Source organism: Chroicocephalus ridibundus, chromosome 5 (assembly GCF_963924245.1).
Source record: "Chroicocephalus ridibundus chromosome 5, bChrRid1.1, whole genome shotgun sequence".
In the NCBI taxonomy this organism is placed as follows: Eukaryota; Metazoa; Chordata; class Aves; order Charadriiformes; family Laridae; genus Chroicocephalus; species Chroicocephalus ridibundus.
This window is the reverse complement of record NC_086288.1, coordinates 70964482-70979680: the sequence shown is the minus strand read 5'-3', so window position 1 is coordinate 70979680 and position 15199 is coordinate 70964482. Positions and strand designations below refer to the sequence as shown.

Sequence of the window (15199 nt, the reverse complement as noted above, 5' to 3'; positions counted from 1 at the left end):
TTTACCTTGAACTTCCATATCTTTCTGTTGCTCAAGGAAGGCAAATGCACTTTTTAGCATTAGAGTAGGAACTCCAGATCAGTCTTTTAAATGAAACAGAAACATGGAGGCAGGGCATTTGAGGACATTAGTATAATTTTTTACTGTAAGTTGTTCTCTTGTGAGTGCTTATCATGCTTTGGACAACTCTAGTTTTACCTTACTTTAAAAGGTTTTAATGATGATGTATTTTTCTACATTTCTATATGTTTACATAGAAAACATGCTCCAGGGACAAATGTCGAGTATTCAAGGTTGAATTTTGCATAGTTTTTCCTTATTGGAAACAAGGCAGTTCAGTGCTGATCTAGTTTTTGGAATACTTCTCAGTAGTTGTTATACTTTCTATATTTACTGAAAGATGTGTAGAAAGCAATCAGATAATAGGTTTAAAAAAAAATATACTTAGCCTTGGGTCCTTAGCTTTTGTATCTATTGTCTGTCTTCAGTGTTAAAAACCTATTGCATTGTGTGTAGCCGATAAACGTGGATTGTTTGGGGTTTTTTTCACTTCATCAAAAGGTAAAAACAAGTCGTCTGTCAGGGTGTATTTTCCTGTCAGAGAATGCAGAGACAGTCTTTCCTTAAGTGTTTTCCTTTAAAAATATGTGTGAGAAAGAAAAATAATATATAGCTGGAAAAGCGTGCCAGCTGTCATTCTTCTTTTCTGTTACCAATTTACTCCCTGGAATCAGTTCCCTGATCAGCAGACCCGGTTGCTCAGGGCTTTATCCAGTCAGGTCTCGAAAAGCTCTCATGGTGAAGACTGCATGACTGCTCTGAAAAATTGTCTGGGGCATCAGTTATGCTGGAAAGCCTATTTCTGTCTGTAATGCAATTGCTAAACAGTACAACTAATGTACCTGTTCGTACATTACAAGTGTGTTTGCAGCTGTAACACATTTTTTTTTTTTCCTCTCCTTAAATAATCATTTAGGATTAAAGCAGCACTTGGTACTCAGTAGCCGGCTCAGCAGTTCCATTAGCTGTGTCTATAGAGTTGTAAGATAGGTATTGGGGAAATAATGGAAACACTTAAGTTCTTTTTTTATTACAAAGTTTCTATTAAGATGTGTTTTGTATTTTATATAGCTCAGTGGGCTTCACCAACTTCGAACAGGGGTTTTTGCAGGCTCCCCCCCCCCCCCCCCAATTTGAACATTAGTTCTCCCTCTCCTGCCCAACTGGAGGTATGTTTCTGCTGAAGACCTGTGTAGACCGTGCTTACTGGCAGTGACAAATGACTTGCTGAATTCCTTGCACTTAGTGCCTCATGTTGTTCAAATAACATGGAATATCTGAGACGCATCTGCAAGAAAACAGAAGATGAAAATGCTAATAGGGACACAGAAGAGAGCTTAATCTGTGGAGTGGGAAAACTGTGTGCGCGTCAGACTAGGGGGGAAAAACTGTTGAACCTGTCTTGCAGGATTTACCTTCCCCAGGATTCTGGGGATTTTTGGTGCTGCTCGTGTCTAGAAGGTCAGGGTTAGGTAATTTTTGTAGCAACACCCAACATTCATAAAAGTCCTGTTTTCAACGTTTTGTAAAGCTTTTCTTTCTGAACTTGTTTTCTGTCATGGAGAACAGCTATGTATCTTTATCATGAATGATAATTTTTAGTTTGATTAAGATTTCTTTATGACCATATATTTGTTTGAACGTAATCTGCTTTGTATATTGAACATAATATACAAGGCACTATTAGTAGTGTTCTTTAACAGCTAAAATTAAATCCATTTGGCCTTCAAAGAGGCTTGAACTGTTGCGGATTTCTTTTAGAAGTCTGCTTATGCATCAGCAGGAAGGTGGTGGAGAAAGAAACTCTTGTCTGCTAACTTGGTTAACTTTGCACTATTACAGCTCTGAAATTTATTTGTATACAGCTATCTGTATGCCTATGGATCTTAAAATCTTATTTTTAACACTGTTTTTATTCAGATAGCTATTTTACTATTGGTTGTGGAGATGCTGCTGTTCTCCATGTGCAGCCAACAACTGTTTGCGTGAAAAGAATTCACTTGGAGAGATGCTTAATTTTAAAAGAAACAACTTCTTTATCAAGGTGTAGAGTAACTGCACAAGTTACAGTGAAGACTCTGTATTACCTCTGTGATATATAATGGAATGGGAACCAGCAGTGTTTAGGGAACTGGAAAATACCTATCCCTTGCCTAGTAGCTAATGAAAACACTGAATACAAAACAGGTACTTCAAAGACGGGGAGAAAATGATAGTCATTTTTTCAGAGTGAAGCACAAGTGATGCAGCTACTTCTGATACCTCCTACGTAGTTGCAGAGCTTTCCTGTGGAAACTCTGTGAGTTCCCCTCCCTTGTGCTTCTGCCCAGCGTGGCTTAACACATCCTGCCTCACTTGGCTCTGGGCACTTTGCACCTACAGCGCGCCACTGATCATGAAGTTCTCACCTCTGCTGTCCTCCTTAGCTCCTCCTCAGTAAGTATCTCTGGCTCAGAAATAGCTTCTGAAGTGCAGCAAGGCTCACTTCTGGTGTGGACAGTACAATAACAACAACAACAACCGCAAAATGTCCCCCATCCTTTGAGGCATACCTTAAAGGATATAAGGATTCAGGCTAAAATGTACAGCAGAGTCAAGGAAGGAATACGAGTGTTGTGTGAGGAAAGGGACCCCCTCTTTCTATGGTCTACTTAGCTACTATTCTTAATTTGAACTATATTTCATTGGCTCTTCTGGGTGAATGATGAAAGATAATCCTAGTGTGAGCAAAATGACAGTCTTGACACCTGTGCATTTCCATTTGTAGATGTCTTGAAACAATCGTATTATAGGCTGACCTGCGTGTGTTAAAAATGTGTATGTTACATTCTCTGTAGATAATTTTTTTTCTTCCTGTTCAGTGCACATTAACTTGGAAAGAATGGATGACTTTGAAAATTAGTTACTAAGAAATGGAAAGCAGTAAAGTTAGTTTTGTGGTATCTTCCTTAAGGATGAAGTAATTCCAGCCTCTGAAACTTTTTTGAAAAAGAATCCTCCTGTCTTTCACTATGACAATTAGAAGTCTTTTATTATTAGGCTATTTAAAAAGCCACAAGTGAGGAAAGGACACAGGTCTTCTTTAGTCTTTCTATTCTAATCAGATGACTGGAACGCCAATTTTTCTTTACATAAAGGAATCCTTGCCTTCCTGGGTGAACATGTTCGGCTCTGTCCTTAAATTTCAATGGTTGCCTCTATCAAAGGCAAGTTTTTTTTCTTGTCACTTTTATAGGAACAGGTTTAACCTCTCCTTCAGATAGGTGTAATACAGCAATTTTCTTCCAAATCCAAATAAAGAATTTTTTCTTAAATTCTTTCACAATACGTGCTTATCTCACATATGCTTCTTCTGGCGTTAACAATTAGAATAATCCTTTTGCTATATCCTGATGCTATATGTTAGCTAACATGTACACTGTCATGTTTTGTCTTAATCTCTGATTTTCAGGTTATCATTCATGATGTGTCAGTCTGTTCTGTAGATCCAATACATCAAGGTGCACTTTGAGCTTTTCTGTTGCCCCAGCTCAGAGTCAGAATGCCTGAGCAGGGAGACAGTGTGATGAAGCATTACCTTTGCCTTCATTGCTGTCTTTTGAGGAAGGTCTGTTCACCTGGCTTCTGAAGCTACACAGTTAGCGTGTCATGTATTGTTTCTGTGGGTTTTTTTAATTTTTGGTGGTCTTGTTTACCCCTCTGCAATTTCATAAGCTTTACTGTGATAATATGACTGATTTTAGTAAGCAAACTTGCACAGGTGTGCATAAGTACATAAATGTTCCATATAGGATAAAAATGGAAGCTTTGTCTTGGGTGGCTCAACAATTTGTTGGTTTAGGTTCCTTCATCTTCCCACATATTTGTTTACTTAGTGACTTTGATGTACTGAGAATTATTTATTTCATCAGCGCATTTAGCAACTGTGTTTTCTTATTTGCTAATAATCCCAAATTGCTGGGTTTTAAAGTTTTTCTTTGTTTTCCCCCTTGTTTACTAGAAACACTTTTGGACCTTGATTTAGTATCTAACTTAGTTGGACCTCTGTTTTATCTCAAGTATGTTGTAGCTTTTCAAATAGGAAGAGTAAATGAGATTTCATCCAAGAATTTACACTGAAAGCTAGCATTTCCTCTCCTCTGCTCAAAGCCCTGAAACCAAAACCTTGCCAAACAAACCTAAATTACATCTATTCTCTTTCCTTTCTAGAAATTATAAAAGTGCAAATTCCCTGCCTTTTTTTCTTTATTCCTTTTAGAAATTAATATAGTCACTTAAAATACTTTAGTTCTGCTATATGTGAACATCTGTAGCGTTGAAAGGATAGCTCTGTTTTCTGTTAAACATGAATGACATTTTACGAATGTTTATATACTACAGCTACAATACTGGGGTTCCCATAGGCCCACATGATGCTCTGCTGGGAGCATCGTCTGCTGCATCTGATTGTCTGGTTGTTGTTACCAAAATTCCTTCTTTTTTTTCCTTCTTTTTTTTTTTTTTTCTTCTTAAGACAGGAGACAATCGAATGTTAATTGAAAAAGCCTGTTCAGTGGAAAGAATATCTATAAACATTCTATGTTTGTGTATGGAAAAACCTTTACTCTATTTTAGGGTTACAAAATCTACATAAAACATTGGCTTTAAATAGTCACTATTCATCTGATGTATTACTATGGTAAATAGTACTCAAATCATGTGCTATCTGATAAAGAAAGTTCCTTAAGTATCTTTTCCACTGACTTGAATTTAATATAATCACTACATGTCCATAATAGGCAAGAAAGGTATCTTGACCTGAGCAGAAGTAAATTTGTTTGCCTTTAATACAGGTGCCAATCTTTCTGTAAGCCATAAAATGTTGAAGACTTCAGCCCAGAGTACCTAATACAACTCCATTTATTGTAAGAACTGATAGATAGGGCTGCTTTCTATTTAAAACAAATCACAGTTATTGCAGCAGCATTTATTCTTTCTGTTTATGTTCAGATTATTAAGTGGAAATGCATTCAAGTTATTAAGTAAAAAGAAGGGGCAAAGACATCTATATTTTGCAGAAGAATTGGCGTGCTGTTGCTTTACACTGAAGGAAATCTTTAATTTAGAATTTAGAGGAAAACCTACTATCTTAAAATCTAAGCATATATTTCCACTAGAAAAACTTTGTAACGCTTTAGAGATTATTATTTCTGTCTTTGAGATAGAAGAGATGAGAAGGGAGAATTTTTAAAGTTAGTGTCCCAACACATCTGTGGGCAAACATACTTGATAGCTAACTTTCTTCTGATAGTATCCTGTTGAGAAAATAGATACCTTAGTTTTAACTCCCTATATCCTCTAGCTGAGAGTAACCTTTTGAAGTCCCACAGGTAGCATCTGTGTGAGAAATAATGTATGTTCAGCGCCTTCCTTTACCTGCTCTTGTTGATGAACAAAGATGTAACTGAAGAAAATGAACTACTCCTTTCTTCTATGACTAATATTAGTCTATGGATCTTGATGTCTCGTTGTACGTCCTTCTCTGGCACCCTGGTTTTGTTACTAGAAAGAGATCACGCTATGAAATTTTATATAAGAGGACTACATATTATGTGAGGTTTAAATTTACATTGCTTCTCAGCTACCTTAAATCTTACGATACAAATATGTTTCACTATGACACTATATTATATATGTAGTGTTTTAGTATGTATGTGTAGAGTATCATTTAGTTTTATATGTATAGAGTTTTAGTAGTATGGTCTGTATAACAGAGCATGGAAGACGTATGCCTGAACCAGTAGAGACTGGAGTATGTCAGTCCATGCAAACGGACTTGTGAATTTTCCCACCTGTTTTTTTTTGTTTGTTTGTTTTTTTAGGAGGTTGGGTGTTAATTTCTACTGTCTGTTTTTCAGTGTAGGTAAACTTTCTGTGACTACATTTCAAAACTCTACATTTTGCAAGGGAAGAACTAAAATAAATTAGAGTGGATGAATGCTATGTAAACCAAGACAGAACCTGTGTTTAATCTAGATGTCCAGAGGATTTTAATTGGTACTGGAAACTAAGCTTGTACTGTGGACTCAGTAAACCTGCTTTTTTTTAATTAATAGAAGCCACAGAGAAGAGTCACAATGAAAAAAGGATAATGAAAATTTTCACAGGTTGGTCACATTCTAAACATACTTGTATAAAATTTTAAGTGATAAACTAAAATTAGGTCAGGCTTGGTAAGGGAAATGGAATAAACTAGTGCTGTATACACTTTTGGGATTGGAATGAAGATTATTTTGAGTGATAAACCATAGATTCTTTCCCTGGCCATTTGAGTTTTATGCTTTGGGCATAATATTAAAAGTTGAGCCTTCAAACGAGAGGAAATTCTTCTACAGATATGTACTTTCGTGCAGTGTTAGGGAAAATTCTAACAGGAACAGAGATGATGGCTGTGAAAATTGCCATCAACCAAATAGACAAAATATTTGTGTAGGAAATATATGTTGAAATGCTCTTGTTTTTAAGTAATTTTGGAGAGGCATGTGTGTGCTTGGTCTCTGGTTATCACTTACTGTCTATGTTCTGGCTTTTCTGTAGAAAAACCCACATTAAGCACTTAAAAACCTGTCAGTAAAGGTTTTCGGCTCTCAGTTCCTTAGAGATCCAATTTCATCACAGTCTTGCCATTGTTGGCAACCAGCTTACTGTCAGCTGTTCCACAGAACCTTTATTGTTCAAATGTTGGGGGTTTTTTAATGTCATTGCATAGAGATACCAACATCATGCTTGTCATCATTCACTTTGATCCTTTTATAACGGAAGAGATCTGTCCACGTCTGTTGTTATGGGATTCTGTAATGACGTCTTCTCTCGATGTTCCTACTTGCATGGGACTGGGTATGATTCAGAGTACGTACCACTCTGGGATTTGCTTTGAAATGTATGTTCTTATTTGAAGAAAATCTGCCAGTGGAAGAAACTCATAGGTTTGGAAGATGTTATGTGATACGTCAGTACTTGGAACAAGCAAGAGGTTAGCGACAGGAAACCCAGATCCTTATCCCAACTGAGGATTGTAGCAGCTGCAGGATAGACAATGCCTTGATCTTCTCGGGAACGCCTAATGAGTTCAGGAAAGCATTGTATTCTTGCATGCGACTTCAAGATAAGCACAATTATTACCTAACACATGAACTGTAAAAACTTCGGGGCTTTTTTTATTAAACGGGATAATGCATTCAGTCAGCAAACATAACAGTTGTGTTTTATGTTCAGCTTCTCATTGATATATTTTGCCAGGTATTTTATTTCTACTTGTATTTCACTTCTACCAATGCTAAATAATTAAAGCCACGCTCTTAAAAAGGAAACCTCAAACACTCCAGAAATCCCCAACCTTCCAAAGAAAATGCCCCACAACTCGCTCAAAAAACCCAGCTCCCCCCTCCCAGAGCAAGTATACCTTAAGTGACTGAAAGGAAATGAAAACTTTACCAAAAGATGATCGTTGTTTCTTCCTTTCCTTTCATTTCTCAGGAAACAGAAAGCTAGACTTTCTTTCAGAAAAGCATGGGGAGAATTGAAACTATTTGCACGTTTACATTAAAAAATCAGCAATAAAGCCAAACTATAAAAAGATTAAATGGTTTAGGTTTAAAGTATTTTTTTAAGGCAAAATAATAGCTACAAGTTTACGCTAGTATAGAGAGTTTATTGCAAAATTTTACATTGCTTTGTTCCTTCTTATACTGGTCCTTAGGGTTTTTTTCTGTGAAATTGCATTAATTGAACTGGACCAAGGAAGCCATTAATACTAAGTAGCTTGGGAATTAACTGGTAAACTGTAATTTTAGATTATATGAAGGATAGCCTCATCTTAAGTATCTTTTAAAATTTTGAAACTTTCTAACATGCAAAGTTAATTCCTTTAAATATGTCAGGTTCTTACAAGGGTTTAGTTTCAAACTGCCAAAGGGTGAGATGACTCCACAATGTGACAGATAAACTGTTTTCTCCCTGTGCATACGTTTTTCGAGGTTATGTTGTCTGTTCAGTTTCTGTATTTAAAGAAAAAAACCCCAAAACTTACAGTTCTAAAGCAAAAAGTTTTGTAATTTAAAAAAGTGCAGCGTATACAGAGAAAGAAATGGAATTTGTCTTCCCTACCCCCACAGGCTTTTGTGTGAAATTATGACAGTGTCCTGCTAATTGGCGAAAAAGTATAACACAACTGTCCGGTACCCGGTACCACTCATCAGTTTTATGCAGGTGTGCTAATTTATACTTACAGGCTAGACTGCAAGTTCAATTACTAACTCCGTTGTTTTATTCTGCTTTCAGTTACATAGCTCTAATCTTCACTTTTTTTGGGGGGGGGGGGAAAGCAGATTGTTTTCATTGGGATAAGACAAATTCTTACAAATTAGGCTTCTATTCTGAGATTCAAGAAGGAAAAACTTCCTGTACTCGTTTATTTTTCCTGAAGACTTGAGTGCTATCGTAGTTGCTCTGTTTCCTTAGCAGATTCACTCCCACTTGAAACAGTGATGTCAGGTTTAAATTAGCAAGTTGGAGAATATGGTGATGATGCTTTTTTGGTGCACGCTAATGCTATGTCCAGTATGGGCTCAAGGATGCATCGTTAAAACTTGAGCTCAAGGAATATTAATGTTTCTTGAAGAGCTGCAAACTGAGGTAGAGACCACTTTGCATAACCTGGAACACTCGCTTTTTCAGAAGGCAAAACTTGCACCTTTTCTATACTACTGGGTCATTGCTGTTGGAACCGCTTTGGCAGCGCCTCCAGTACCAGTGTCCCAGCAGGAGGGATGATTCTGCTTTTGTGGTTTTTTGTGTTGTTTTGTCCTACCAGCGTGGTCATATTGCTGAGAAGCTGGGAGAAAGCAAGGGTTTTGTGTCCTGATAGGAGATGTGCCGCACCACAGTGGTGTCACCGAAGGGGAGATCATATTCAATGCCAGGAGGTTTGCGGTGCACGCTTCCACCTTGCTGGCACAGGGACGCCTCCGGCTGCCTTCTCTGCTGGTGTGGTTGGACCACTCGGCCATTTTGCCAGCATCGTTATGGTTAAGAGTTGTGGGAAGCGTGTTACCACCATGCCAATAAAGCTACCCTGAACTGTTGACTTCCGTCAGTGTCGGAGGAGCCCGTGAAGCCACACACGGTTCCCCTCCTCTGCACAGCAGGGCAGTCTGTGCGGCACCAACAAATGAATCCTGGTTAAAACCAGTCCGCTTTTGGGGTCAGTGTTACCAGCTCACTGGGCCTGGTGCAGCTGGTGGTGTGGCAGCACAGAAGCCTGCAGAGGAGAGAAGGAGGAGGACCATGGGTGGGCAGCGTGGTGTGCATGTTTCAGAACCTTGTTATTCCCTGATCAGCGCAGTAATCTCGTTAAGGCCAAAGGGCACCACTCTTCATCCCAGCCTTCAAAAACCCCAGGACCTGTCTGGTCAGCTTACCTGTTAGCTAGAAAGGAAGTCTTGTGTCCGCTCTCCGAAAGCAGGTAGGACTGGGGTGGATTTGCCCTAGTAGGGTGAGATAGTTTTAAAAACATTCTGTGTTAAAAAAAATGAAGGTTTGTAATGCATGCTTGTTTGTGAAGAGACCCATCAAATAATGCATGTTTATGGTATGCTATAGGGCATCTAGACACTCTTCTTAAAATTATGCTTCCCAGTATGTTGTCTGTTTCATAGTTGTCTTTTACTATTGCTTATTCTAGAAGTTCCCTAGATGTGTGAACTCAAGGCGTTTGCAAGTAGTTTCCTCTCGCATGGATCTATCTTTCTTTTAGGAAGAAATTCTTTATTGCGAGGGCGGTGAGGCACTGGAACAGGTTGCCCAGGCAAGTTGTGGATGCCCCATCCCTGGAGGTGTTCAAGGCCAGGCTGGATGGGGCTTTGAGCAGCCTGGACTAGTGGGAGGTGTCCCTGGCCATGGCAGGGGTGTTGGAACTAGATGATCTTTAAGGTCCCTTCCAACCGAACCATTCTATGATTCTTTCATTGATTGTGTTTTGGTTTTTAGCATTTCTTATTGTTAGGATGTTTCTGCATCAGCAGGTTCACCTGTTTCAACAGAATTCCTGTGTAGCTTCTCTTCCTGTGCACCCCTGCCAAAGACCTTTGCTCCCTGTGTCCTGAAAGGTCTAATCCAAAGGGAGAAGGGACAGTGCTCTGAGAAGTGCTATTACCCTCTGATCACTCACTGGTTCTCTGAGTGTGGTACTTCTGCATGTTTCATCATCTGTTCGTATTCCCTTTTGATGTGGGGTCCTGCTGGTGTGGATTCCTGTTAGTGAGGGATGTGGAGCTGGAATGTTGTTTGCTCGAATGTTAATGTCTTCTTGCTGTTTATATCACTAACTGTGGAATTGCAACAGGGGAAGCCTGAATGACCTCAGCAGGCACTTCAGTGCAGAACTGGAGTCGTCCTTTGAGTGTAACAGAAGTGGAATACACATGGAAAAACATGGAAGGACTTACTGTAACACAAATAATAATTCCACATAAGCTCCAGTCTCCCATTCTTTTTTTTTTTTTATTTAGAGGTTCCAGAATAAGAAAGTGTTAAAATTTACCAAATAAGGCTTTTTGTAGACTGTTTTGGTTCCTTTTGTTTAAAGATGAATTTGGGTATAACAATTTTAAGACTTCTTGTTTGTTTTCCCCTGACAGATTATCTGTAAAGTTTGCTCAGATTATATATATATAAAAAAATATAATTTTTATATAATTGTACTGTTTAAGAAAGATGGTAAGAGCAAGTGTGAGAGAGGAGTGTATGTGAAACGACATAGGCAGAAACGGAAGCTTTCAGCTTCATTATTTATAAAATGCTGCTTTCATAGAGTGTCATGAAGTATGGAAGTCCTGGAGTTAACTACCAGCCATCATGTATGTATATATAAATAAAAATATATAAAAGTGTGTATATAGCCCCAACTGTCTTCTGTAGAAAACTCCTTGATGTCCTTTTCTTAAGAGTCAAACAGAAGCCATCCTGAAGGAAAAATCAATCAAAAACTTTTTGGATACATCTGTGTTATAAACTGTATTAGTTTATCAAGTTTAATCTTGAAATACGATCATGTGTAAGGTGGGTGCTTTTTATTACTTCTTTCTGTTTTGTTTGTAAATCCTGTTACTTGAAAGGCTGTTCTCTTTTCTTGTTAAAAAACCCCATAGTTTCAACCCTTATTTCTTTTTATTCACAGCCAATTCACGCGTGCTGCATGTTGTGTAGAAAGTCACACCTTACACATTTAACTGAAGTGATGAACTAGGTACTTGCACTTCCTCTGTCGTCTCCACCCTGTGTCCACTTGCATAATAAAACCTCTGTAGCGTGGTTAAGAGCACTTTGGTATCTAGTTTGAACCTTTCGGAGGGCGTTTAAGTTAGGTACAACTCAAAATACCTGATTATCCCCTTCTTTGGAGACTGCAGTTTGGCAGTTGGATGGTTGGAAGCATTCTCAGTCTCACAGAAGCGTCTGAATTTCTCTGTTGTTCCCAAATGTTAGAAACTGCTAAGTAGGTTTGGGGCAACATTTCAAGGGCAAAAAAAGAAATTCTATAGAAAATAATGCTATTATGAATAAATGATTGCTTGAGTTTGTAATGACTCATGATCCTTTATAATCGCAAATAATCTTTGTGGTGTCTTATTATTTATTCTGAAAACACATAAAACGCTTTTCTGAAAATATGTTCTGTGTAACTTTTCTGAGTTGGTGGAAAAAATACTGTGCATTAAATCATTATAGGGACAATTTTTTGCTTGATCTCCCAAATCTTTCACCGCAGGAAATAATGATAAGGTCTTTTATGATAAGGTCAGAATTTTGTATTCATTTACAGGGAAAAGTTTATGTAGAATTTTGTATTCATTTACAAGGGAAATGTAGACCAACTTGAATATTTGGGGACTTCAGTGCATATTTGACTACAAAAGATATTGCATGTTTTCAGTCTGTATAGGACTTGAAAAATGTCTTAGGTGGCAACTTTAATGAACTTGTACCAAATTTTTCAAGTTGTGGCATTCTTACCTAGATTTAATACTTATGAAGTGTGACGGTAGAGTTGGTCAGTAAGGGACTGACGGCTTAATCCAAGGACGCGGCTGGGCTGAGCAGCCCCTTGTGAGCATTACTGGAACTCTGAGACCTGAAACAGGTTACTCTAGGTACATTTTCTTGGGGTGTTTTTTTGTTTGTTTTTGTGGTTTTTTTTTTTTTTAAGAGGTAGACACAATAGTGAATTTTAGGTTAAATACCTTCTTTTAAGGAATGTACAGTAGTGTACTATACTTCATGCTTAGGTTGGATGCATTCAGAAATGTCTTGGACACCGAGGTGCTTTCATAAAAAGAGCAGAAATGTGCAGGCTGCTGCTCAGACATTCAGAGGGAGTATTTGTGGATTTCCTCCGGGTGATGTGTACAATCTTTGGTGTCAAATGAGGTGGGAATATTACCTAGTAGTGTGTCTGTCGATCTTCACTCCAAGTCCAGCAAACAAAATAATACTTTCAATCAAACATTGATACGTATTCCCAAATGTACAAAGCATTTAAGAACATTCTTCTGTGCTAGTATCTCTTTTTTCCCCCCTTAGCTTTCTGCTGCTCCAAATGCAAGGCATCTTTCATAATGGCTTCTTTAAGCTAATTATAGAACAACATTTAAACTTCCCCCAGGTAAAACCAAAAAACTCAGCTAAAGCAGGCATGTATGGAGAAGTAGCCCTAGGGATAAAGTGGACACTTGGACAAAATGAGACAGGTTATTTCTGTACTTGGCGTTTTCTGGAAGGTGGATTGAGTATTTTAAGCGGTAAATATGGCATCACAGTCTTTGCAAAACAGAACTTAATATTTAATAAATGTTAGTATCTTCGTAGCTAGTAGTTAAAACTATGTGAGAATGCAAATGGTTTAAATTGTGGTGCTGTTCGACACTTTGTTTATAAAGCTGGTGCATAGACTTTCTGAATGATAAGTTATCTTTCAAATGCAGATGAACACTCTCTGTGCACTTCATGAAAATTAAGAGCTATTGAACTCTGTCAGATAGAAATTTGAAAACACACCACGCATTTTATTAGCGCTTAAAACTGTTGCAGTGCTAAATACGGTGTCTTCTACAAGTGTGGAGTTTAGTGTGCATTGGTTAATATATAGGCTTGTTGTTGTTTGGTTTTCTTATCAGTCCGTACAGTTAGACGTCTTTAAAATCTGCCTGGGAGCAGCTGGCAGCTGACGTGCTGGGGTTGGCACCACCCAGGTCCAACGTGACATCACCAGGAGAAGTCTACCTCGGTGCTCAAGGAAGTTGGTGTGGGAGCCAAGCTCCGGAACATGTAGCTAAACTGCTGGATTTAGTAAATGCTGAGAACGCGGAGGGCATGTAAAAATGGAATTCCTGAAAAAAATTGTTCCCACTGTCGTTTCTGGAGATGTAGTTGTGGATGTTGGGAGTCCTGCCCGGGAAAGCTCCCCAAGGCTACTGAAGATGAGACGTGTCAGGCTGTTCTCATTAGGACAGACAATAGATGAAGATGAGGAGACACATGTTTTACATCCTGATTACAGTATGTATCCATGTCATCAACCTGGTAAAACCCGATTACTAAGCTTTTTCTTCAGATCATGATTATTTTGCTAAATTGACAAATTTTATTATAAAAGGCCTTTTTATCAGAGTTGCTATGATAATGGTGTCTTTAGTTTTAGAGCTATTTTATCATTGAGACACTATCACCTATTTGAAAGCAATCTTACAGGACTTCTAATGTGCTCCTTGTCTTTGCGCTCCTGTGTGATTTCCCCCCCCCCCCCCCCCCTTTTTGGGATAAATATCCCTGTTCAAATTTTTAAATTGTAACGTAGCTATGATTAGGCACTAAGAGTTTTCTAGACTGACTCTGACTGCAGTGCAGGGTTCAAGTTTTGTGTCATCTTTTCTCTCCCTGTTTTTCAAATCTCCTAAGATTTCAAAGGCTTTCCTTTTAAGAGTCTTTTCATTTCAAACATGCTTATACTTTCCTTTTTTAGTGTTTGGAAAACTGCAGATTTTTTATAAACATAAAATGTAAATTAAGTCAAGTAAGAATATGGACATTGTGGAGAGAATTTTTAACTTAAGAATATGGGTAAGCTTGCTTGTATGAAGATTTTTTAATTTTTTTTTTTTACTACCTGTTAGTGTCTAAATATTACAGTGTATTGTGCTAATAAAAAGAAGTAGAATGAGTTAATGTTCCCTTTTCAGCAGTTCAGCTGGATAGCAATGAAAAATCCGGGTTTACTTTTTTTTTTCTTTTTGCCTTCAGCGAAAATAGTAAGGTCTTGAGCCTTTATGGTCTTGGATCCTGATGGTTGTCAGATGCACAGTTTTTACCCTTTGCTATGTGGTGGCTATTTTCAGGAATTAGTGTGGCCCTGAAGTTTTTTCCCTTATGTGTGTAACTGCAAAGATGTGAGATGGTGACATCAGTCTTATTGGGTGGTGAATTTACAGCCTTAACTGTGGAATTAAATTTGTGATGGTGGTGGGAGAAAGGGGTTTCCTTGGAAAGACTTTTCTTAGCCTTTCTGATGGTAATATAGACCAACTTTTTTTTTTTTAAATGTGTCAGGTTGAGTAACAGCAGCTGGGGAAAACAGGGACAGCAGGGAAATTTTTCCCATGTCTAACAAATTAGAACAAGTTAATGTTGTAATGGTATGGGCTGCTGAAGACTTCTTACAGAAGAAGGTCTGTTAAGACTGTTATTGCCTCTATGCTTGAAAACTCTGATCAGAAGCTCATGGTATCTGAAAGGCTCCTTTAGCCAGGTTTGTGTCCTCATTTAACTTTGAATGCTGTAGAGCCTTGAAGTTTATAGTTGAGTATCACTGTGATGTGCGTGGCTTAAATATCTCCATAGGCATATCTCATCAATTCTGCTTTTATGCTGTATTATGATTTCTTTATAGCTCTCACTTTTAAATAATACTTCATTTCAAATGTTATAATTTCAGAATAAATAGAATTGTCTTTGTGCCGTGTTAAAAGAAAATGCTATAGCCTGAAGTTTGTAGACAAAACAGATGCCTTCGTGTACCTTTGTTGAATGTTTTGTCGATAGTTTGAGC

At 38.0% G+C, this 15199-nt stretch overlaps 1 protein-coding gene across 9 annotated transcripts in view; it reads left to right on the top strand.

The window, feature by feature from the left end:
• The window catches only part of FRYL (FRY like transcription coactivator), a 174453-nt gene that overhangs the window by 15468 nt on the left and 143786 nt on the right, over nt 1-15199 (top strand). For 7 of the 9 annotated variants that reach the window (XM_063335217.1, XM_063335214.1, XM_063335212.1 and 4 more), the window contains exon 1: nt 13367-13653. The exons of 1 other annotated variant lie outside the window; for it this stretch is intronic. In XM_063335217.1, coding sequence (XP_063191287.1) covers nt 13476-13653 — 178 coding nt within the window. In that variant the 5' untranslated portion in view covers nt 13367-13475. Of the gene's footprint in view, nt 1-13271; nt 13654-15199 lie in introns of those variants that run through there. One more of the 9 variants, XR_010071122.1, reaches the window with a different exon arrangement.